Source organism: Cladophialophora psammophila (assembly GCF_000585535.1).
Source record: "Cladophialophora psammophila CBS 110553 chromosome Unknown aczJe-supercont1.3, whole genome shotgun sequence".
In the NCBI taxonomy this organism is placed as follows: Eukaryota; Fungi; Ascomycota; class Eurotiomycetes; order Chaetothyriales; family Herpotrichiellaceae; genus Cladophialophora; species Cladophialophora psammophila.
The window spans coordinates 367,078-391,243 of record NW_006912924.1 but is presented as its reverse complement, the minus strand read 5'-3'; the positions used below and the strand labels follow the sequence as shown (position 1 = coordinate 391,243).

At 52.9% G+C, this 24,166-nt stretch overlaps 7 protein-coding genes across 7 annotated transcripts; all 7 read left to right on the top strand.

Annotated features, from left to right (window-relative positions):
• Positions 1–684: 684 nt before the first annotated feature.
• On the top strand, positions 685–3,298 carry A1O5_02320 (kexin; the record flags this gene model as incomplete). The annotated part of the gene is made up of 2 exons (XM_007742936.1): positions 685–2,468; positions 2,527–3,298. 2 exons carry the CDS (start codon positions 685–687, stop codon positions 3,296–3,298), a joined length of 2,556 nt encoding a protein of 851 aa, XP_007741126.1.
• Positions 3,299–3,805: 507 nt separating this feature from the next.
• Positions 3,806–5,363, top strand: A1O5_02319 (uncharacterized protein; the record flags this gene model as incomplete). Its single annotated transcript, XM_007742935.1, has 2 exons — positions 3,806–4,409; positions 4,459–5,363. 2 exons carry the CDS (start codon positions 3,806–3,808, stop codon positions 5,361–5,363), a joined length of 1,509 nt encoding a protein of 502 aa, XP_007741125.1.
• A 1,275-nt stretch (positions 5,364–6,638) lies between these two features.
• On the top strand, positions 6,639–9,179 carry A1O5_02318 (uncharacterized protein; the record flags this gene model as incomplete). Its single annotated transcript, XM_007742934.1, has 3 exons — positions 6,639–7,208; positions 7,267–7,960; positions 8,011–9,179. 3 exons carry the CDS (start codon positions 6,639–6,641, stop codon positions 9,177–9,179), a joined length of 2,433 nt encoding a protein of 810 aa, XP_007741124.1.
• Positions 9,180–9,923: 744 nt separating this feature from the next.
• A1O5_02317 (AMP deaminase) lies at positions 9,924–13,227 on the top strand (the record flags this gene model as incomplete). The annotated part of the gene is made up of 2 exons (XM_007742933.1): positions 9,924–11,714; positions 11,770–13,227. The coding sequence occupies 2 exons, from the start codon at positions 9,924–9,926 to the stop codon at positions 13,225–13,227; spliced, it is 3,249 nt and encodes a 1,082-aa protein (XP_007741123.1).
• A 1,815-nt stretch (positions 13,228–15,042) lies between these two features.
• A1O5_02316 (uncharacterized protein) lies at positions 15,043–17,394 on the top strand (the record flags this gene model as incomplete). The annotated part of the gene is made up of 1 exon (XM_007742932.1): positions 15,043–17,394. The coding sequence occupies one exon, from the start codon at positions 15,043–15,045 to the stop codon at positions 17,392–17,394; it is 2,352 nt and encodes a 783-aa protein (XP_007741122.1).
• A 3,033-nt stretch (positions 17,395–20,427) lies between these two features.
• On the top strand, positions 20,428–21,177 carry A1O5_02315 (uncharacterized protein; the record flags this gene model as incomplete). The annotated part of the gene is made up of 1 exon (XM_007742931.1): positions 20,428–21,177. The coding sequence occupies one exon, from the start codon at positions 20,428–20,430 to the stop codon at positions 21,175–21,177; it is 750 nt and encodes a 249-aa protein (XP_007741121.1).
• A 1,611-nt stretch (positions 21,178–22,788) lies between these two features.
• Positions 22,789–23,901, top strand: A1O5_02314 (uncharacterized protein; the record flags this gene model as incomplete). Its single annotated transcript, XM_007742930.1, has 1 exon — positions 22,789–23,901. The coding sequence occupies one exon, from the start codon at positions 22,789–22,791 to the stop codon at positions 23,899–23,901; it is 1,113 nt and encodes a 370-aa protein (XP_007741120.1).
• Between the last annotated feature and the right edge of the window lie 265 nt (positions 23,902–24,166).

Genomic DNA, 24,166 nt, shown 5'->3' with positions numbered 1-24,166 from the left:
GACAGCGCTGGTGGCGCCTACTTTAAACCACAGGGATGCCTCCGGAGTAGCTTAACTGGGGGGCGCGGCAAACTTACCGCATAGGCACTCTCCCCCAGCATCGCGCCACCAGCGCTGCGCATTGTGTTGCTGCAGGTGGTCTAGATGCCCATCCTCTAGAACAGGCAACGGGTCAACTTTTTTCAATATCTGACGTACGGAGAGACACCCTGTCCCTGAGCATTATTTTACGTCTGGTGTTTTCAGTCAATGAGAAAAGGCTAATAGACCCTTGTCATATATCTATTGATTGCTGTTATCCCCTAATGAAGACATGACCACACTCTTTCGCTTTGTCTAAGCCATTCTTTGATCTTTCCGCCAGTCATCGATTTTGACTGAGACCGTCGACACGTCGAACAGAACAGTAGCAGCGTCGGACCGTCAACCTGTCCCACGTTTCACAAAATCCTCCACCCTGAGCCAGAAACGACATTCGCCAGATCGACTTTCTTCTTGTCCGACTTCTCCGCTGCAGATCAAAATTTTCGCATTGGCAAGAACTGCGCCCCGTTGACTGAGTCTGTTCACGTTGATCGCACCGAGACCTGCAACTTCTTCATATCTTGGGAGCGGCGAGTCCATCCTCTCTTTTTGTGAGGTATGCCTGACGCTCTCGGGTAATTCCGCCTCACCCATATGACCATGCGGTTGCCAGCATGGCTTCCGCTGCTCCTTCTGACTGGGATTGCCCAAGCGAGACCGCGCGACCACGGACAAAATGACTATTTTGCTTTCCACCTCCACCCTTCGGCAGTCCCTCAAGAGGTTGCTCGTCAATTAGGGCTACAATTTGAAGGTCAGATTGGGGAACTGGCCCATCATTATACCTTTTCGTGTCCGAAGAACTCTTGTCGAGAACTGGAGCATTCTCTACAAGAATTTCAGAGACGGAAGAAGCGAAGGCGACGGTCTCGGAATAAGAGAAGTACACCAGCTTCGGAAACACAAATACACCATGATTTGAGTGGCGTCCTTTGGTCAGAGAAGCAGCAGTTGCGCCATCGCCATGTCAAGCGAATCCCTCCGCCGCCTCTTCCCGCCGTCCGTGTGCCCCAAGACGCAGCGGACTCGGATTCGGGTCAGTCAGCGGACCAAGCGCAACAAGAAGCTAATCAGCGCCTGAACACCATCGCGGAGACACTCAATATCAAAGATCCTATCTTCAAGGAGCAGTGGCATTTATTCAACCCTTTGCAACTAGGCCACGACCTGAACGTCACAGGGCTTTGGCTTGAGGGCATAACTGGTAATGGCACGATTTCTGCAGTTATTGACGACGGGCTGGACATGTACAGCAACGATCTCAAGGACAATTACTACGCGGAGGGCTCGTGGGACTTTAATGACAATTCTCCCGAACCGAAACCGCGACTTTTTGACGATAAACATGGCACACGCTGTGCGGGAGAGATTGCAGCAGTTAGAAATAATGTTTGCGGAGTGGGAATGGCCTATGACAGCAAAGTTGCTGGTATTCGGATTCTGTCAAAACCCATCACTGACGAAGATGAGGCAATAGCCATCAACTACCACTACCAGGACAATCAGATCTACTCCTGTTCCTGGGGTCCGCCGGACGATGGCGCAACCATGGAAGCCCCAGGTATCCTCATCCAACGAGCCATGGTGAACGGGATACAGAACGGCCGAAACAGTCTCGGATCCGTTTTCGTCTTTGCGGCCGGCAACGGGGCGGCGAGTCAGGACAACTGCAATTTTGATGGTTATACAAACAGTATATATAGCATCACTGTCGGAGGCATTGACCGCGCTGGCAACCATCCCTACTACTCGGAAGCCTGCTCCGCTCAGTTAGTTGTGACTTACAGCTCTGGTCATCAGGACGCAATTCACACCACCGATGTTGGGGTTGACAAGTGCTACAACGGGCATGGCGGGACATCAGCCGCGGGTCCCCTTGTCGTAGGCACGGTAGCCCTTGCTCTCAGCGTCAGGCCAGACCTTACCTGGCGAGATCTGCAGTATCTTTGTGTTGAGACCGCCATCCCTATACACGAGGACGACGGGAGCTGGCAGAACACGACCATCGGCAAGAGATTCAGTCATGTCTACGGCTATGGCAAGGTCGACGCTTACAAATTCGTTGAGGCTGCTAAGTCATGGGAGACTGTTAAGCCGCAGGCTTGGTTTTACTCGCCCTGGCTCAGCGTTCAGCATAAGATTCCAGAGGGCGAGCAAGGACTGGCTGCAAGTTTCGAGGTTACTGATGAAATGCTGAAGCAGGCCAACCTGGAAAGGCTCGAACATGTCACTATAACTATGAACGTTGAGCACACCAGAAGAGGCGATCTAAGTGCAGATCTGATCAGTCCCAGTGGATTGGTCAGTCATCTCGCTACCCCTCGTGGTCCAGATGGAGCTGCAGAAGGATATGATGACTGGACGTTCATGTCAGTCGTCCATTGGTAAGTCCGACTTTCGGAGATGTCTACTCTGCCTGGGGAGAGGCTAACGACACGATAGGGGGGAGTCTGGGATTGGCAATTGGACCGTGGTCGTCAAAGACTCTCAACAGAACGAATTCAATGGGACGTTTATCGACTGGCGTCTGAATTTATGGGGCGAATGTATCAATCCCCAAATCCAAAACCTTCATCCACTTCCTGATGAACATGACGACGACCATGAAACTACCACTGCCGTTGTTAGCACAACCAGTGTGGAACCAGGCGCGCCAGTCACTGAGCTTCCATCAACACCTACAGACCACATTGATCGCCCTACCAAGCCGAAGCCTTCCGGGGCAACAGATTCTGTCGTCATTGTCACCGCTACCAACACGGTCTCAGTACCTGCTGCAACAGCGACAGTGACAGGTGAACCGACTGAACCATACTCGGATGGCTTCCTTCCACCATTCTTCCCCACATTCGGCGTGTCGAAGCGCACCCAGATTTGGATTTACGGCTCAATCGTGTTGATTATCATCTTCTGCATTGGTCTGGGTATATATTTCTTGGTTCAGCGGAGGAAAAGGCTCCGAAACAATCCTCGCGACGCATACGAGTTTGAGATGGTTGGCGATGTTGATGAGGATGAGCAACAAGGCTTGACCTCACAGGGAGGACGTGGAAAGGGGAGAGCTCGACGAGGTGGCGAACTGTATGACGCTTTTGCGGGCGAGAGTGATGACGACCTCTACAGTGATGAAGAAACATATCAAGACACCCCGAGTAATGACACAGGAACAGGGTCGAGGTCTGGGAGCTCCGAAGGCAAGGAAAGGGAGAAATAAAACAAGAAGTATGGGAAGGGGGCGTTCAGGATCATTCGCGTTATGGACGCAACGAGGCATTCTGGGCACCCGTCAGACACGCAGCCTTTTTGCTCTGTACAATTTTATTCTTATGACGCGTGCATTTGGCCATCAGCATAGACCTGTCGGCTACAACCTAGATTGAGATCAGCTACGGAGAAGCGCATGTACAGGGCAAAATGAGATCGTGTACAACATGCAGGGCATGCTAGGATGGAATTTAGGCGTCTTGCAGTGTTTGTGTAGGTGGTCTAGAGTGCCTAGTTCGGCCATTACCCAGTATCTGCGGGCGCCGCGAGACATGAAATTTGCGCGGCAGGCGCCCATTTGAGCCCTGAAACTGAGCACGGTTCGACTTCACCTTGCAGCAGGCTCGCCCGACCATCCAGAACTGAATCTCTCTCTTCTCACCGCGAATGAGGATATTCAGGATATTCCAGGCCATCTCCATAGCAGCATCATGAGCTTCCGAACACAGTGCATACCATGGTGGCCGGCTCCAGGTCGTCATTGAGGCGTCCTACACTACGAGGCCACAAATCATCCAGCTCCAGCAGTCCGGTCAACAACGAACCGCCACCGCTCTTGCCTACGTCCGGCAATGAAGGCATTGCACTCCGATCCAAACGCCTTCGAGCTGCTACCATTACTTCGCCTGAGCATGATCTAAAGAGACGCCGGTTGTCGACGAACAAGAGCGAAAAACCGCAGCTACGGATCCCGCTTCGCAGTCGAGGGGGTTTACCTAAAGTCCTTTCACTACCTCCCGCCACCGCCCCGACTGCGGTGCCTCCCAAGCCTGCTCCCAGGGCAAATCCCGCACAGATCAACAACAACAACAACAATAACACCACCACCACCACCACCCTTATCGACTCCCCTATATCCCCTAGCGAGAAGTCACAATATGATCAGATCAGAATTATTGAAGAGAAGGCGAGAGCTGCAATCCGAGGAGATGGTCTATCCGCAAACCACGAAGACCGGCGAAAGTTACGCTCAGAAGATGGAGGGTCTCGGGCTAAAACGGAGCTTGCACAGTATTTCCCTGACTTTGAGGAGATGCTGAGTCTGAAGCCGCCCGATCCAGGTACGGCTTGTTGCAGGTACCCTTCGAGACCTTGACTGACCTCACCTAGAAGCATTGACCGTCAGAACGAAAGTTATCCTAGTTGACGATACGCCCGGCTTTGAACCAAATCCCTCCAAACCTGACCCTTTTGGGGCGCAGAAGCCGCTACACAACACACAAATCATCCACCTGGGCCAAGACGGCGACGCTGCCGATCCTGCTCAAGGCGATCCTCTGGGCGAAGATGTGTATATCAAGGTCCATGCAAAGGCCGAAAGACATGAGAAACAGATGAAGAATAGTGACCGAGAACGGGCCCAGCATGAAAAGTACCAACTGGACAAGCTGCTGGAAGACCTACGGGGGCCAGACTGGTTAAAGACCCTGGGAATAACGGGCATCACCGAGACAGAGAAGAAGCGATATGAGCCCAAACGACTGTTGTTCATCCGAGAAACTCAAGCGTTGATTGACAAATTCAAAAGATGGAAAGAGGAAGAAAAACGCAGAAAGTTGGAGCGAGAACAGGAGTTGCTGGAGGCGGCCATGTTGGGGGTGGAAGAGGACGAAGGCGAGGATGCGGACAACGAGGGATCAGACCGCGCCACATCCATCGAAGATGGAAGTCTTGACACTGCGTCGACCCAAGCCCCGAATTCAAGTGAGCTCGATGCGCTTGCGTCACAACAACTCATCGAGGAAGCAATGATTGCCAATAAACGCAGAAAGCCGGCGCCTGCACCATGGGTTGAGCCTTCGCCGCCCAAGCCTTTCGTTTCCTTTTTTGACAAACGACATTTGCGAGATGCTGCAGTTGCTGGTCGCCAGAGGGGACGTACCCTTCTTGCGTTTGGCCATCCTATTCCCGACCTTCTGGAGGAAGAGTTCAAGCTGCCGGACGATATTCTCACGGGTGAAGCAATCAAAGCAAGGCAGCGGTCCCGCAGGCGAATGAGGAGGGGCGGTGAATAATATGGAGTTCGCATTAGGTATTCCATACTGACGAGACCGTTTTTATAGCTTGGGATTTGTGTACGAGGTACTGTACAGAATACGCTAGGGAATAGTAGGTATGACGGCTGGTCAAAGCTCAGACGGCGGTTGGGATATGGTCTACTCAGTATTACTGGAGGAGGAGTTTGAGCGTTTCCAAGCAGTCGTGTTCATATTGCGAGGGTTTTGCGGGTCATCCCAAGGAGTGGGTGGCCGCTTGTATCATGACTTTGAAGGGATGGGGAAAAGTATTCATAGCACCAAAAAAAAACCGGAAGAATTTTATAAAAAGCCCTCAGATCCTCTCGTAGCTCTTCGTACAGCTAGGCACTAGGTAGAAGGCTCAACTGACACCGACAACCCCGTGGAGAGCACCTCATAACCACCCAGCGACTCTGTACTCTCTGCGAGGCATTACTACGGCACCAAAGGAGTACCCAGTACCTGATCGGCAATACATAGTACCATTAAATCGTCTCTCCTATCTACAGCCTCAGCCAACACACAGCACCGAGTGTTAGTACTTACTTGGTACTTTGTATTGGCCGCATTGAACAATCCGAAACTACCTCAAGTAAGGAGTATTACCCAGGTCTCCGTTCACCAGAGATGGAAAGATGCTGGATGTGATTATTCCTCCTCCCTTGAAACGCTGATTTCTGTCCTCCACATTGTAGCGACAAGTGCCCTTAGGGATCAGATCTAGCCCCCCGAGCCACCAAAGCTCCGACAACGCGCTTACATTATGGCACCGATCCTCGACCAGTATCCATCTGATTTGCTGACGGGACAAGCGAAACTGGGGCCCGAAGTCTCCAAATTTGGGGTCCAAGCCTCAGCCGCAGCATGTGCGCAGTCAAGTTGAGCCTTCGTCTGCGCAATCCCGCGTTGACGAGCACGCCTGCGGATCCTTTCAGGGCTGAGGATCGTACGGAGTAGGTACAGACAGCGAGACTGATGTCTCGCTTCTGGCCATACATGATTTAGATCCTGATCCTTCTGGATTTACCAAGTGGAGCGGGTTCTCGTTGCGAAGAAAGTGTCTACAGTCTGACGAAGCATCCCTCGCCCAACTCTCATTGAAACATTTGTTCTTATATTGGAGTGACCTTCACGTATGATGCAGGCTTGCTTTGCCTTTGGAACCACTCGTTGTCTGTCTGTACGGGTTGCCCTGTCTTGAACGGTTCCCGGCCTGAACTCGCCTTGAACGCGAGCTGATCCAAACATCCATCAGAACCAAGGACAGCATCCATGGCAAAGAGCCTCTGGAAAATATGCGCCCTCGCGATTGTTTTCGCCCGGGGCACCGCCGGCAGTACTACCATCACCTCTCCTCCCAAGGCCATTTCACCACGAGCAACCGGAACATCGTCACCAGTGGCATCAGCATGTGCAGCCGCATCCAGTGCCTCGAAAAAATATCAGGTCGACCATCCTGAAGCTACAAATATATTCATACCCGCCGAGCTTGCCTATAACTGCATGAGATCGGTTCCGAACTACCAAGAACCTGCGCTCCGCTTGCTGAACTCGTTGCGGACCTATCTCGAGTTTCAAAGTAACAAAGAGTATCTGCTAAACCCACCACAGGGGTACCTCTTTCCAAGCCTGGATCTCGATGGAGAGTTTGACACTATACAGAAAAAGGTGGAGGCGGGAGCATATGAGAGCGAGTATGACATGCAGGTGGATATCTTCGCATTGTTGACTGCGGCGCGGGACGGACACCTTTCATGGAATGGAGATTTAATGGGCGCATTCATGTTTCGTCGTGGTGCTGCACTGGCTGCTGTCTCGTCAGACGGAGAGGAGATCCCGCAAGTGTACCATGCCGGCAAGTGAAACAACAAGCGCGGGCGGCGTAGGATTTCACTAACAGGCGACAGGCGATCTTACAGTGCAAGATGCTACGGGCAAGCGAGGCCCTGTGACCGGATACGCTCCTTCACCGGTCAAGAGTATTGATGGCATCGACGTCGTGTCTTTTCTCTTAACCCAATCCATGATCTTCAGGTCCCAAGACCCTGATGTTCTATGGAACATGCTGTTTGCCACGCCAGCCCTTCAGTGGAACCCGTTATTTCAATTCCCAGTTTTTTACCCGGGACCCTCAACAAATGTAACATTTGCCAATGGGACTACCTTCCAATACCCGAACGATGCTTTAGTCAATTTACCTCTGGATGGTGTGAACACAGGAGACGACGCCTTCTCCGTCTTCTGTTCCGAGGCCTTTGACACGTACACACAGACAGACTATGCCAGCACCACCAGCAGCGCAGCTTCCACCACTTCACAAGCACCTGCAACAACTGAGGCACCACCAAGCTCACCAACCATTCCTGGATACCCATACCCAGTGATTAAGCATAGCGCAGGCTCGGTTGCTGGGTATTACCTGAATGATACTGGCCTTACCGATGTGGCTGTCCTTCAAATTATCGGATTTGAGGCCGCGAACAGTGATTTGCAAGAATATGAGCGGGAATTTCAGTCAGTGGTAGAAAAGTTTCTCGACGCCTCGGTCAAAACGGGAAAGAGGAAGTTGATAATTGACCTCCAGGGTAATGGGGGTGAGTGCTTCGTCGTGGTCCTTTTCCCTTGAGACGTTAACTTTGTCTAGGCGGCTTCGTCGACCTTGGCACCGATACCTTTGCGCAACTCTTCCCATCAATCGCACCCAATTCGAAGTCGAACATGCGTGACCATCTCGGATTCTGGATCCTGGGCAATACTGCATCCGCAAGTGTTCGGGCCGACCTAAAAACCTCCGACGTCACGGATGAACAGCAGGATGAGCATAACTATACCCCACTGGCATATCAGACGGTCGTTAGTTACCAGTTTTACGATTTCCCTGATTTCGAGACATACTATGGGCCATACCCAGCGTACGGCGGGAACTTCACTGCCTTTTTCCAGAATAATTACACGGACGAGACTTCTTCAGACTTCGAGGGGACTGGTATAGTCATTACAGGAACGAATAACCGCACGGGATATCGACAACCCTTTGCGGCACAGGATATTATCGTACTTACTGACGGCTTCTGTGCCAGTACCTGCACAGTGTTCTCCGAGTATCTGAAAAGTTATGCCGGTGTGCAATTTATTGCAGTGGGAGGGCGACCACAAACAGGCCCAATGCAGGCAGTTGGTGGCGTGAAAGGCAGTCAGATCTTTGAATTCCCTAGCCTGGCAATGTGGAGTGATCTATTCCACAACCCGAACAACTCATATTTGGACCTGGCGAATGGCACAATCTGGGAGAACTTCACCTACGAGCCCTATTTACGAACATCAGGCGCAGCATCAGGCGGCGCCGGCGGTGGAGTAAATGGACGCAACCATTTCCGGATCGGTGATCAGACGAATACTCCTCTTCAATTCGTGTACGAAGCTGCTGACTGTCGTATTTGGTACACCAGAGAGATGGCCTACGATCCGACATTCATTTGGTCACGAGTGGCGACCATGGCTTTTCAGGAGCGAAAAGGAACACAGTTCAATTCGAAATACTGCATCGCAAACAGCACAGGACACCCGACCAGTATCTCTGGCGGGTGGAAGGGTCCATGGTTAGGGCCACAAGAACCGCCGGCAAATGCCAGGGCGACGGTCAGCGGTTGGAAGTTAGAAGGCAAACCTCTTCAAGCATTGCCACCAGGACATTCGACGACGGACTCGGCACAGACGGGCACGAGCTCACACCCAAGCTCAAAAGGGTCGAACCCGACCTCAACTCCGCGCAGTGGAACAGACACGGTCTTTGGAAAACAACGCCGTGGCTGACAGCATTGATGTCGACGGCATTACTATCAATACTGATGGCACTAATGTCGACAGTGCCGAGTTGACCTCAGATTAAGCTAGTTCGTTCCTCCTACACTGGGGATGCGTGGCTAGTGAAGGCGATTCGTGGAGCGCTGAACGGGTCAACATGAGCTGTCGGGGTTCTGGGGAGGCCCGGTCCTTGTGTTTTTAGCCAGCGAGCATTGGGCGGGGTTTGGGCCATGTGTAAATTCTTGTGTGTGCGTCGAGGGAAGCGAGCATTTTTTGGAGAACAATACCCATGAGATCGAGTCTATACTTGTTTTGGTGAACAATACTTAACTCACCAACGTGTAGACAAGTCCACCTGTCGCTCTGTAGCTCTTCGGAGCTGCCCGATGAAGGGGGAATAGACATGTAGGCATGGAGTATGGATGTAGGAACAAGACAAGGCGTTGAAATCGGTCCAATTAGAGTCCTGGTGCCAAAAGCCTTGCCAAGACATTCCGCGCCCTAGAATTTCAAGCTTTCCACTAGTATGGAGTGTTACTGACCACCTTCCCTCGACTCTGTGCGACAATTCTCGGCCATCAACGCTCGTCAAGTTATCGTTCTTTGATTATACTACGTAGGCGGTTAGCATAGTCTCTCAATACTCGATGTTGTCTTTTGACAGCCAGGGCACCAAATCTAGAGCTTAGCTGGCCTCGTTCTTGACCGTCGAGGGTTTCTGCGTCCAACAGCACAAGCCCGGTCACTCTGGCCATGGATAGCCGCAGCGCTGCACTACACCACACACAACACGGTGCAACAACTGACTCGGACGAAGAAGCAGATGTCTACGACTGGAAATCGTCGCGTGTGCCCGGAAATAAAGATGCCCCGCGCTCCCGAAAGGATTCGACGCGAAGAGGATCCAAGCAACTGCAAGAGGATGGGCGTGAGAACAGGAAGGGACAACTTGAAGCTCCTGAATCAGACTACACAGACTCCTCAGAGGGAGCTCCGGAAGATGATCACCTGCCGCACCCCTTTTACCATTATGCCGCCGAAAAGCGTGACACCTACGCCGATGCCAAACTCATCTATCAGCGGCATCGATTGGACACGAAATCTGAGAAGGATCTAGGCAGCCCCTTGATGTTGGGCAAGTCCTACACCATGCCAACCTCTGCTATGGATGGAGAAGTGTCAGCTCTACAGCGTACGCCCAGCATGGCATCGAGACAGTCTCGCGTCTCCCAACGTGGCACTGTCCCCAGTGGCTTTCAACTCAGTCATAACAAGGAATCATTTCCTTCATTGCAAACCCATGTAAGGAACCTCCAAGAGATTCGCCCGGATCCGGCCCTGCTTGCCGATGCCGTTGCGCGGGATCACAAACGTCATCCCGGCCTTCCGCACGAGTTCAAGGATCCCCTGCTGGCCCACGAAGGTATGCATGGTGCTGGCGCCGGTATAGGCTTGGGATCTGGCCCTGGTGGACTCGCCACGAGTGATGAGTCGATAGTCAGTGAAGTGCAGTCGATTTGTGACAAGATCAAGACGGTGCTGGATTTGAGGCAGAAGTACCTGAAAGTCTCACTGCAGTGTCCGGGCGTCAATCCAAAGGATGAAGAAACCTGGGAAATCTACCCACCTCCGCCAAACCCTGTGTGGAACGAGCAGAAGGCGCGGGATCCGCCTCAGGACTATATTCCTCCCAACAGCACATCGAGCAGTCTGTACATGATCGACATGAGGGCTCGAAATGCGAGTGGAGGTGAGTTGAACATGTGGCCGACTAATGCGAGTCAAGCTGGGTCTGACCGAGGAGGTCCAGCGTCGCCGACGAGCGCCAAAAAGGCGAGAAAGCCGGGCCATGCTATTGGTGAAGATTTCGACTTGAGCGAATGCGTTATTCCAGGCAAGCAGGCCAAGAGCTTGCGCTTCGAGATGGATGCTGGAAGTGTCTATCAAGTCTACGATGAAGATGAACGGCCGATCGTCGAGGTACCGACCTTGCGAGACTACTACGTGGCACTGGATACGATTCTGGACATAGCGTCAGATGGACCAGCCAAAAGTTTTGCCTACCGCCGCCTGCAATATCTGGAAGGGCGATACAACTTGTACACTCTCTTGAACGAATATGAAGAAGTGGCTGACACAAAGAAGGTGCCTCACCGCGACTTTTACAACGTAAGGAAAGTGGATACCCACGTGCACCATTCTGCATGCATGAATCAGAAACATCTGTTACGTTTCATCAAGAGCAAGATGAAGAGATGCCCTGACGAAGTTGTCATCGAGCGTGACAGCAAGGAGTTGACTTTAAAAGAAGTCTTTGACAGCATCAACCTCACCGCATACGACTTGAGCATTGACACTCTTGATATGCACGCGCATACGGACTCGTTCCATCGCTTTGACAAGTTCAACTTGAAATATAATCCAATCGGACAGTCACGGCTCAGGGATATCTTCCTCAAGACGGACAACTTCATCAAGGGGAGGTATCTTGCCGAGATTACACGCGAGGTTATCACGGACCTCGAGTCAAGCAAGTATCAAATGGTGAGGAAGAGCCCCTGGGGAAATTGCGGCCTCGTATGCTGACCATGTGCAACAGGTTGAGTGGCGAATCAGCATCTACGGGCGCAATATCAACGAGTGGGACACGCTAGCTGCGTGGGTGGTTGACAACAAGCTCTTCTCTCACAACGTCCGATGGCTTATACAGATCCCACGACTGTTTGCACTGTACAAAGCGCTGAAGACGATGGAAGACTTTGAGGAACTTCTCCGCAACATATTCCAGCCTCTGTTCGAGGTGACACAGGACCCCTCCACGCATCCCAAACTACACGTCTTTCTCCAACGGGTGATCGGCTTCGATAGCGTCGACGACGAGAGTAAGGTGGAAAGACGACTGTATCGCAAATACCCCGCAGCGAAGGAATGGAATACCAAGCAAAATCCGCCCTATGGATACTGGATCTACTACCTTTTTGCAAACCTGACGTCTCTCAACGCCTGGCGCAGAAGGAGAAACTTCAACACCTTCCTCCTGCGACCTCACTGCGGTGAAGCAGGGGATACGGATCATCTTGCCGCGGCATTGCTGTGTTGTCACAGCATCAGCCACGGCATCACCCTACGAAAGGTCCCCTTGCTTCAGTATTGTTTTTATCTCGAGCAAATTGGCATTGCCATGTCGCCGCTGAGCAACAACGCGCTTTTCCTGACGTACGACCGCAACCCCTTCATCAGCTACTTCAAAAAGGGCCTCAACGTCTCCTTGTCAACGGATGACCCCTTACAATTCGCATTCACCAAGGAGCCCCTTATCGAAGAATATTCGGTCGCTGCACAAATCTACAAGCTCTCCGCGGTCGACATGTGCGAATTGGCCAAACACTCAGTTGATCAGTGCGGCTTTGAACTATCGCTCAAGCAGCGCTGGCTGGGGAAGTATTGCTATCTGCCGGGCGTGTTGGGCAATGATGTCGCGAAATGCAACGTGCCAGACGTCCGAGAAGCATTCAGACACGAAACGCTGAAAGCCGAGCATGCGTTCATTGCGAAATACACAAAGGATTATAGTCATTTTGACCGTTGTACCCCTGACTTGCCTGATCCGTCTGATCCAGCTACGCCAATAGAGGAGATATACCGAGGTCTGGAAAGTCCGAAGCAATATTTTGCGGCAATGGCGATGGCTGATTCCATCCCTCCTGCTCAGCAAGCCAGAGAAAGGGAGAGGGACGCAGCGCTATCAAAGTCCAACGCAACCGTACCTCCGGGTAATACTTCTCCCAGCCGGCTTCACAGGACTTCGAGCGTCCTATATCCCGCTACTTCGAATCCCGTGGACGCACACATCTCGGGCCAAGAGCCACGCGCGTTTCCCGGAATTGTTCACCAGCGCGAAAGGAGACGCAGTTTACGCGTTGGTTCAGGGAATTCGGAGGGTACCGGCCAGCTGTCGTCGGACATGACTGGCAGCTTGCAATTGGAGCCCGGGCTTGCCAAGATTACACTGAGGGAGGATAAGGAGATGAGAGAGATGGAGCAGGATGATCTCTGAACACTTGGGCAGGCACAGAGTCTCTCATCGAACGATGTTTTGGCTTTTTTTTTTTGGCATGTAGCAAGCGATGGAGGGTAGCCCCCAGTAGATTGACCGCCTTTGGCAATAACTGGACAAGAACATCTGAGGTATTCCTGTGGTGAACCCTGAATATGGGGTAATATGGCCCCTGACTGACTATGGCAGTAGCTTTCCTTTGCAGTCTGCCTGAAACTATTGATGCCCGCACAGGAGGAAGCATAGCTGAGCATAGCTGGGCATAGCTGGAGGTCCTCTGTATGGGTGGCTGTGGAAGGGTGCATGGATCTGATGCTCGACCCTTGAAAGGTTCGGGAGAAGTCGGGTGAGAGGAAGGCAGATGGATCTGAATCGAGAGAGCGGTGGAAGCCGCCCGCCAATGAAGCTCGTTGGCGACCTCGAGGATGAAATCCGGGGAAGTTATCTGTAGGTCGGGGTTCTTTTGTCCTGGCGTTCACGGCGGTGGCCGGGCGATCGAGCCGCCTGCAGAGATGAGCAAGACATGGTGGCATCGGTGGGAAAGAAGAAAGGCTCGACTCGGGTTTAATCAGCCCGAGAAAGCTGAGTCAGGCATGGCATTGTGGTTTGTTGGATAACCATATGGCGAAAGAAGAAGTGTTGAAATGCATGTCTTTGACCGACCCGACGCCAATTACTTGCGCCCTCAGTCACTTCGAGTCTCCAGTGGCGTCTTCCTTCGCAGTTGGTCTATACCTTGCATGTTAGTATTCGTGTCGATCTGGAGTCTGGGGCTCCCACCGCCATGTTGGTACGGAGTGGATAGCGGAGAACTCTTACATCCAGGACGGAGTATGTAAAGGAACCATTGAGGACAAACAACCGACTGAGCGTGGTAAGAGGAACGAACCATCAATGACGAGGTGCTGAGGTTGATTTACCCTCCGCCCGGCGACCGTAAGTGAGCGGTGGAGATGCAGCCCAGAGCCCAGGCACAGCTAATTACAGGCTGGCCAGGCCTTTCCGTTGTCCCTAAAATGGGGAAATTGGGCGAGCGTTCGCTCGTCGGGTCGCCTACGGATCACCTACGGGTCCAACCAGTGGCAGATCCAGTTAAAGACCACCCTGGTGGCCCCCCCCCGGGAGGCGATCCAGTGGTGCCTGTGGTGCCCGCGGCTGGTTGGCTCGTGTAATCTGCAGTCGTCATTGTTATTTCGCTTGCCTGGTACATGGACAATGTTCGGAGTACATTCCTTCGTGCTCATCCCACCAAAATGCCGCCGCGCAAAAGACTCGCAGCACTTGTATCTTTCGTACCTCGTATCGTTCCACCTCCATTTCCCTCTCCTCGATTCTCCAAAAACAGCTCCTCCTGTTCGTTCGCTCATCATTGCTTTCTCTGAATCAGAAACAAAAAAAGAAAGACACCATCCCACGCACGTCCTGCATGTTTGAGTTCGCACTTCCTGCGTCTCAAGTCAAAGTCCCGTGCGTCCGTCAGATCAGCATCCTCGTCACCAAGGGAAACTTGTTGTTTGTCCGCATTCGTTCGTTCGTTCGTTTCATTCCATCCATCGTTCTCTCCTCTCCTTCTCCGCCTTATCACATCCTCATCCTCTCATACAACCACTACGTCCTCCGTATACACCCGATTACTCCTCTTAGAACATCTCGCCCCCGCATTTCCTGGCCCTCTCGCAACCATTCTCTCTCTACGTCCCATGCTCGCGTGCTCCTAGTTGAGGCAAACCGCCTGTTTCCGAGAGACGAACCCGAGCAGAGCAAAGCATGGGCTGTCAAATGAGACAGGCATCCACCACCCTCGCGGCCTAGACCATGGCTTCGACGTCCCCGCCTCCAGCCAGGCAATTCAAACCCGAGCCCGTCGAGACCACCGTCACAAGCTCAAGATCAACTCGCAACCAGTCGGACCACCCCTCGTCCACACCTCCTATGAGCAAGTCATCTTTAAATCAAACCAACCCCATGCCTCCTCCTCAGACCAAGCCACGCAGATTCTTGCCTCAGCCGGTGGAGGAGACTTTCAGGAGTTCTCGGAAAAAGAATATTGTGGATGGTATAGACGACTCGGTGACGGCCAGGGGAGTTGGTAGTGGTCCTTCAAACGATTCCAGCGCAAGCTCTGTCTCGCCGCCGAACGATCCTCCCTCTCTTTCTGGCGTGCACGGTAGCGGAGCTTCTGCAGGACCCACACGCTTTGCACCGGAGCCTGTAGAAACGAGTACTCGGTCTTCAAGACGGAAATTCAGCCCCGAACCTATTGAAACAACTACGAGGAATAGCAAGGACAGAGATAATCTTCTAAAAGAGGAAGCAGCGCCTAAACCTCGTAGGAGATTCGCCCCGGAGCCGGTTGAAACGACGACAAGGAGTTCCAAGGAAAAGAAACCGCAGGACGGAGATCTGACAACGTCAACTCGTCCTCGAAGGAAGTTCGCTCCGGAGCCTATAGAGACCAGTACAGTGACGAGCAGAAGACGCGACCCCGACCCAGAGGACTTGGACGAGGAGCCACCAAAAACCGGCGACTCTTCTGCTTCTAGTAGAGCTTCGACCGGTCCCCGGAAATTCTCGCCGGAACTGTTAGAGACCGCCAAAGGCTCCTATCGACGCGTGCACCTCCCTACTCCTGAAGCTAGGCCATCACCTCCGCCGAGTCGACGGGCGCCCTCTCCTCCACCGGAAGAAGAAGAAGAACAGCCTGAGGAGATTTCTGGGGTTGAAGAATCACGCTTCTCGGCGGCCGCTCTGGCTCGGAAAACCCCAGAGGCCTTGCGCCAGCATTCGTTTGCTGTTCCTGATTTGCCCATAATCGAGTCGACTTCAGAAGATGACGACTCTGAAGCACCCTCACTGAGCGACTCTCCTTCATCCGTGGAATCAGTTGCCAAGAGAGCACCACCCAGTGCAAAGGACAGCTATACTGAATATGTTCTTCGCTTGGCTGCCGAAACGGTGAGCGAGAAGGAGTTAGAGGAGCAGGCAATGGCCGCCTACATCAATGAACGACCACATGAGCCCGTGGATCACTTTGCCATTTCGCGTGAGGATGATGAAGATGGCCCTTTACCAGTGCCAATGTTTCAAGGCGAAAAGGGGGCTGATGCTCGCACGTTCCGAAGGTCGTCCGCTGCAGAACTGAATTTGGAGCTGGAGAATATGCGAAAACATCACGAGCAATTAGAAGCGGCCAAACAGGAGCTAAAAGCTGATACCGCCGGTCAAAGCCGGTTCAGTGCCGCAGCGTTGGCGACTCGGCATGCATTGGAGGCGAAAGGATTGAAGAGAACGAAGAAGCCCCGAGCAGAGGAGGAAGACCCAGAACTGGCCCGTATGAGGGCTGCTGCGTCACCTCCAATGTTAGGCGGCAGTCTCGTCTTCCCGTTCACTATCTCGCCGAAGATGACGCGCTGCGACCCCGATCAACCTCCAAGACCTAGAAATGCAGAAAGCGACGATGAGTCGACGGAACCTAGTAGTCCTCATCTCTGGAAAGCGCACAAGAAGCATGAGAACAACACGGGCGAAGGGCTATGGATGGGCATGTGCCAAGCAGGGTTGTGGCAACCTCGGAGTCCCCAAAACGGCTTGCGCAGCGGCATTCAAACACCTTCGCCTGTAACTCCGGCGGGAGAAAGAAACAACCCATTTGAGGCCAACACGCCTGGTCGGGGATATCAAACTCCTGGACGGCGCCGACAACCCCTCTCGGGCTTATGCTATCTGCCATTGACCCCACCACGCAGTCAAGACGGGGAGGACCAGTTCACCAGCACGATTGACAAAAAGCTGCGAATTGAAAAACAAATCGAAGACGAATTCCCCAACCGTGTGATTACCCAGATATACAACTATCTGAGCCTAGGATACCCCAGTCTTGCACATATGTTTGATGAAGAACTCAGCAAGATTTCTCGCATTCCTATAGAAGAACTGCGCAAGGATGATAACAATGTCGATGCCAAAGGGTACGTGGGTGCTCCAGAGGGCGGTGGCTGGGATGAAGCCGAAGTCATCGGAAAGTGCAAACGATGGGAGGCGCTGAGGCTCTATGTAAGAGAATGGGCCCGGCAGAGTCCGAATTTCGCAGACGACCGAAGGCGCGCATGTTTGGGTGCAGATGAGGACTGGGGCGCGAGAGCAAGGAAGGGCAGTTGGGCTCATTAGGCTCTGTTCTCGGTCGTTACCCCTTCTTTCCTTTTTCGCGCCGTTGGAGTTCAAGATATCTGGAGTTTTGTTTTTGTTTGTCTTTTCTTTTTTTCTTCTCCCTCATGCACAAGCCCTGCGAGCGACTTTTACCTTTTTCGGCTTCTCGTCGGCTTCTTAGAGAATAGAGAGCCAGACCTTCATAGTTTCTTTTTGTATTCTGCGTGGAAAAGAGGAGTTCGTCATTGTGGTTGCTACTATTGGTTGCACTCCTGCAGGGAGCCTCGTGCTTCGGGGCTGTCTTGCATTGTTATGGGAAAGCAAGCAGGCATCTGTATAGGGGCCACACACAGAACATCAAAATAATGATTTAACGAGATGAAGAGTGAGCAGTAATCTCAAGATGTGCGCTATAAGACTGTGACTTGATCGATTCGCCGACGAGGCTGCAAGGCTGAGGAGTCGTAGCAGTGGAAGCATCGACAGCACATGCTGGCTCGGGGAGATATTCCATCAGATTCCGCCACTGCATGGACCTTCTCGTTACAGCACGGAGGGCAGTCGCCGGAACACTCTATCCCGGCTCCCTTGCAGCCTGAACAACATTTTACTCGCAATCTCACCACTGTGCGTTCTCTTGCGGATTGCTGAATTGCCGGTTTATCGCCACCCGCAGCGCCATGCAGAGATCAGCCTTGCAGATTCCTGAGAAGCCAAGGAAGCTACTTGGTGGACATGATCAAATGGTGTGGGATCTACTTGGACAAGCATATTTATGGTGTGATAAAGTTCCTCTCGAGCGGGACTTGGGTTTTGCTGTCAAAAGAGAGACAGGGGGTGGTTTGACGCTCTCCGAGAGGGGGTCAGACTGAAGCCGAATTCGCACCGTCTGACAGTATCAGAGTGTATTGAACAGCGCTGAGATATGCAACGTACGTAGCGAGATAGGTTTGACCATGGAGGGTAACTGACCCGTCAGACAAAACGAATTTGCATTGACAAATGGCTCCTGTCAGCCTTGCCAAACTCCTCAGCCACCGCTGGTGTACTGGGTACTCGGTTGGCGCCGCAAACCATCCCAATAAACCTGGCCTTTCAGCGCGACAGGGAACTGCAACCCCCTGGCATACTTTCCTCAACCGATTCCCCGGGACGCACTTTCACACAGTCCAGAGTAAATCGTAAGTACTTGTTATGTATTCTCTTAGTGGTCAGTTGACTGTTCCACCCTCAAACACATGTTCTGCACGGGAGTTTTGCGAGGAAACTAGCAAAATCACCATTCCAGCGGGTCAATGCGGATGAAGCCGTTATCAAGGGGAACAGCAATGTAGCCAATCCGGGTCTAAAGCCGTCAGTCAAGCCTCGAAGGTCACCATGGCCGATCGTGAGTCACGGAAAGCTTGACCGCTGCTTCGAGGGGGGGGAGGAATGATTGGCAACCATCCAGAGGCGCTTCCTTGCAGGCATGTTTCAAAAACATTCGCATTGGGGATTGCATCCCCTGGCCTCCCTGCCCACTCTCCGGATCTAACCGAATGATAAAGCCCCGATTAATTCTCTCGATGACGCCAAGTCAGGTCAGGCGGTGGTGGCTGTGCACAAGCAAGGCGACGAAGGCGATTTGGCGACTCGTAGTGTTTTCGTTTTGCCGTAGGAGCCTAAAATCGCCAATTGGGGGCCGCACAGCCACAGAATGGCTCTGGCTGAGGCCACATCCCTCCCTTTTCCTTCTTCCCCTTCTCCTATTACGGTTGCATCACCGCGGGCGCCCCCCTTGCTCTCATCGCAGGAAGAGCCACAGGGCCGGAAATGTCTTGAAGAAAATGGTGGACCGTCCGTGCTCTGGCCGAATTCCCCAGATCGCTGACATAATTCGCCGCCACCGGTGTGATGACCGCCACTGGGACGCCAAACGAAACCACACCATTAAGGGGGCCGACGAAGATGGGAGAAAAAAGATAGCCCCATGAGCAGAAGAAGATCAGGTGGGAAAATGGGCATCTGTGTCTGCCAAGCACGGGAGTATCTGTCTTGTTCATGCCCACCGCATGAGCACAAGTCGGACCAGGCTGGGGCCTTCTCTCCCACTCCCTGGACCAAAGCACCATCCATAACCAAAATCCCCTCCGGCCGCCTTATCTACTCATGCGAACCACGGTGAAAAACTCTGCCCAAAATGCCGTCATGCTCTTGAGCCGTTAGACATTGTACCATGATCTCTCAGCCGTGCGTTGGGCCGAAGGATCTCACCCCTTGCTTTCGACCCCGAAGTCACCAATCAACGACTCTCATATCTCCCTCCGGCCTGGGAGTCCAGCCCACACATCCATCTCATTGTTTCTGCGAACTTAGCGGAAAATCATAGCTGTGCGCACAACGAATCACCTGGTCCAGGTCACAGCCTTGAATTCGGAAGAGCAATATAGTTGTCGCAAGCGTTCTTGTTTGCACGGGCCTACACTATGCTGCTGACCGGCATTCGAGCTGCTTCTTTGTAACCACTGTGGTTGCATAGGGATATAACCTGACCCATCCCTCACAATGTCTCGTACCGGCACCCATATATGAATCCAGGCATCCATCAAAGTCCTGTTTTTTTCTTCTCTCTTGACAAAGACACGGCCGCATCAAACAAACTCAATCAGTGTCCTTGGCGACTGATATTTCCTTTCATTATTCAACTCAAACCTACCAAACTATCCGGAGATACGAGTTCGATATCTTGGTCCTCGTCACAAAGACAGCCTTCCAGCACCCCTCCCCACCGACCCTTGAATGTCTGAGAGGCGCCGGAGAAGCCACGACGAGTACTCACGTGAACCCATCTTCATTGAAAGAAGCCCTCAGGTGCGTACTTACCGCCTGGTTCGAACGACCTCGCCGGAGAGAGAGCGACTGACAATTGGATCAAAGCTCTACAACCTCTTCCGGACTCGCAAGAAGAAAGTCCATATCATTGAAGAGGTACCCGTTCGAAGTCGTCGCCCAGAGCGGCGTAGTTGGAGTCCCCCTCCTCCACCTCCTTCGCCTCCGCGAGGCCCATATCGCACCATGTCGTCCAACCTGGAAGACAACATTTACACCCCTCTGCCTCCGAAGCTGCCACCGAAGACCAAGCAGCAGGGCGAGGATGATCCGATCGAGTATGTTGTGGAGAAACGGTCTCCGCGGCACCATAAGGTCAAGGTCATCCATGAGCATCTCGATGATGAGGACGCTCACCCCAAGGTGGAAAGCCCCTCCCCGCCACGAAAGCGCGACAGTGGCAAGTTCTATATGACCGGAGCGCTCGTCGACGATGATCGCGATGGCGTGCGACGGGAATACGACCGTGTCCGACCAGATCGGGAAGTCCAGAAGTTGCGTGATGACTTAGAGAGGGAAGAGCGTAAGCGCCGACAGGCAGAGCTTACTGCTGCCGCCGAGAAAGAAAAGGCCGATCGACTCAAGGCTGACCTTGAGTTTGAAAAACGCCAAAGGTCCCTGGAGAAACGTGAACGAGAGCTTGCCGACCGCGAGAAGCGGCTCAAGCAGGAGGAGAGGGAGGAAGCTCGACGACCACGTGAACGCCAGGGAGTTGTCGTCCACAACCCGCCAGCCGTTGTGCCAACTGTTTTGCCAATCCGCGAACCCAAACGGTCAGCTTTGGATCGGGCTCGGGATGACTACGAGCATCTGCGCAGTCAGCAAGCTCGAGAGGATCGACGACCTGCGACAGGGGACAGACGTGCTCGGCGACAAAGCATCATCATCGTCGACGACGAGAATGACCGAGACCGAGACCGAAGACAACGACGGTAGTAGTTTTTGGCAGGCAATCCAGGGTGGACCAGGGTTTGGGGAGATCATGGGCGGGGTTTAATATAAATCGGAGGGTATTGCTGCAAAGCAGGGAAAGGAGGAGCGGCGTTCTGGAGGGGTTTGGGAAGTTTCTCAAGGGATACATATATCATTCGTGGCTGAAGTGACGGTCTCCACCAGCAACAATTTTGTGCCTTAAGAGGTTTCCAAATCTTGTCATTCATTAGGGCAGGCCGCGGCACACGGTCAGTGATTTTTGATTTTTTTTTTTCTTTCTCTTTTTGGTTCCGAGGAAAGGATTGTGAATAGGTTATGGATGAAAGAGGTTGGTCAGTACGAGAGAGGGGGGCAATTTAGTAGATCTTGTATGTAGACACGCGAGGCCTGTGGCGACAACGGAGCATTTGGAACATTGGTCGAGACCTTCTCTACTTGTCCGTATCGATAAAGAATGTCGTACAGTATTACCCACAAGAACGGCCAGGACAGCTGATGGGTGGAGCTTGGGTCCTCGGGTCCCTCATGGTCTGTCTGGAGATGCAGCGTTGTACCAGTTGGGGGGTGCCGGCTACAGCCCGAGGTCTAGAAGCGGCCGCTGATCACCAGAGAAGCAGTTTATGTGGTGTACACCATTGGAGCATGGAGTGAGCGGGTTGCTGACCCAGGAGCTAAAGACACGCAACAATTCGAGGTGCCTTTTAACGGAGCGTAAGGGAGATTGGGATGGAGCAACATTGTGTGTGGGAGGCGAAGGGGCAAAAAGCCCCAAGAGCCTTGGATCTCGCTCAAAGTCGCATCTTCGTCGTGGGGGCGCGTGACACGTTGACCTTTTTTTTTTTTTCCCTCTGGGGAATCGGCAGCAAACACGCACGCAGTTTACTATTATAGATTCAGGCTCCATTGTTGTGTGCTGTAATACCTAACCACACACACACGCACTACAACATCTGGCTAGAGATATAACTCTTCGTCTCCTATTCATCATCTTGGGATCGTCCTTTGGTCTGCCTTTCGGTCTGCCTTTCGGTCTCCCTGCCACAGGGGGGGAACAACAGAAACCATCGTCAATACCTACACACTCCAATCCTCCATCTCCCCATCCCCCCTCATCTCAAAACACCAGACACCCTTGAGATCCTGTTGCGCAGCCCTGTCCTCCTGCCGGCCCAAGGCTGATCGTTTTTTCTTTACTCACACAACAGGGTCTGTGAATGGCGACGCTTCCTTCTTTCCGAGCTCCGCGCTTTATTCATCCTGGTCTCAGCCGTGCTCAGCACCTTCAAGGGTCAAAGTCAAAGCCGCACCTGTCCCGCCTTTCGCCCATTTAATTTTTATTTTTTTCTCTCTCTCTCTCTCTCTCTGCGCTTCCCGTATTGCAATTTGCCGACGCCCTCGTTGCTGAGTTCGCAAGCAGTTCTCATACCCGCGACTCTGCACAAGGCACACAGCAGCTCCCTGGGGAGCACAATCTGCGCCTGGACCCGAGCTTGACCATGTGGCGGAACACTCGCCGCCCAAACCAGATCCCAGCAGCCGACCCTGTCTCTCCACCCATGATCGAGGTGGGCTGATCAGAAGAAGAAAAGAATACACATCTGCGCGACGCACGTCATGGGGGATTCAGAGAACCAGGGCGAGCAGAAAGAGGAAGCTGCGGGCACAACGACGACGACGTCGTCGTCGTCATCGTTGTCGTCGTTGCCAAAACTACCTGCCCCTCCGGAGCCTGAGAACGACAAGGGGATTATTCCCTCGATCAAGAGTCCGTCGTTGGAAGGCCTTGACGATCTCGCTCCCGAGAATGTGGATATTTTCAAGCTGGAACCTGTGGCGGCGCTGAAACTGTTGTGTCGGAGCATCGACACCCTCGTTCAATTGACCGGCGACGTTCCTCCCACGCCGCCGGCTCGGAGTCGAGGGGCTTCCCCCGTGCGAAGTCTCTCGAGGCTGCGCGAGTCGATGACACCCGCCACTGCCACGCATACGCCCAAGAAGGAAAACGTCAAGCTCCGGCCGGCGGAGTCTGCTTCACATCAGGAACATATCGATGGAGTGCTGTTTGTGAAGACACCCATAGGGTCACCTGAAGCACATGAGCACGAACCCACCGCGGCCGCCAACATCATCGGTGCCAACGCCCAGCCTCTGTACATCCAGCATGGAGCTCTGGCGCGCAAGTTCTACTCGAAACGACCGCCTCCCATTTCCACCGAAGACTATCTCATGCGCATGCACAAATACTGTCCCATGTCAACCGCGGTGTATTTGGCGGCCTCGCTCTACATCACCCGTCTAGCCATAACAGAGAAGATCTTGCCCGTCACCCCGCGAAATGTGCATCGGTTGCTGCTGGCCACTCTGCGAGTAGCCATGAAGGCGCTCGAAGACCTGTCATGGCCCCACGCCCGCTTTAGTAAAGTCGGAGGCGTGTCAGAGGGCGAGTTGGGCCGGCTGGAAATCACCTTTTGCTATCTGATCGACTTCAGCTTAAAAGTGGACGCTGAGATGCTGCAACGCGAGGCGGAGAATCTGTGTCAGCAGAACCGGTACGAGGCCGTCATTTTTGATTATCCTTTCAGTCCGCTCGAACTGCGAATGCCAGAGAATGGCGGGGATAGGAAATCGAGAGGAGGAGCGGAGAAAAGAAAGGCCAGCAGCACGTTGCCCAGCAGGCCTATTGTCCAGGTCGGCGCAGCGGGTATTGAAGTGTTGGGTCAGTCTTGAAAGGCAGACCGGAAAGTTTGGGGGAATTGGTCCAAAATGTTATTTACCCTAGGTTTGAGGCATGTGTACGATTTTTTGTTTTTTTTTTTTTTGTTTTTTTGGGGGGGGGGGGGACAGAGAGCAGGTGGCAAGCAAGGTTGGCGCAGGGAGGCAGATATGCTATTTTACTTGGGGGAACACCCAAATCTAGGAAACCATCTCATGGGAAGAGAAGGAAGGACAGGCAACAGGCACATGGATTGAACGTGAGCGCCCCATATCGGCT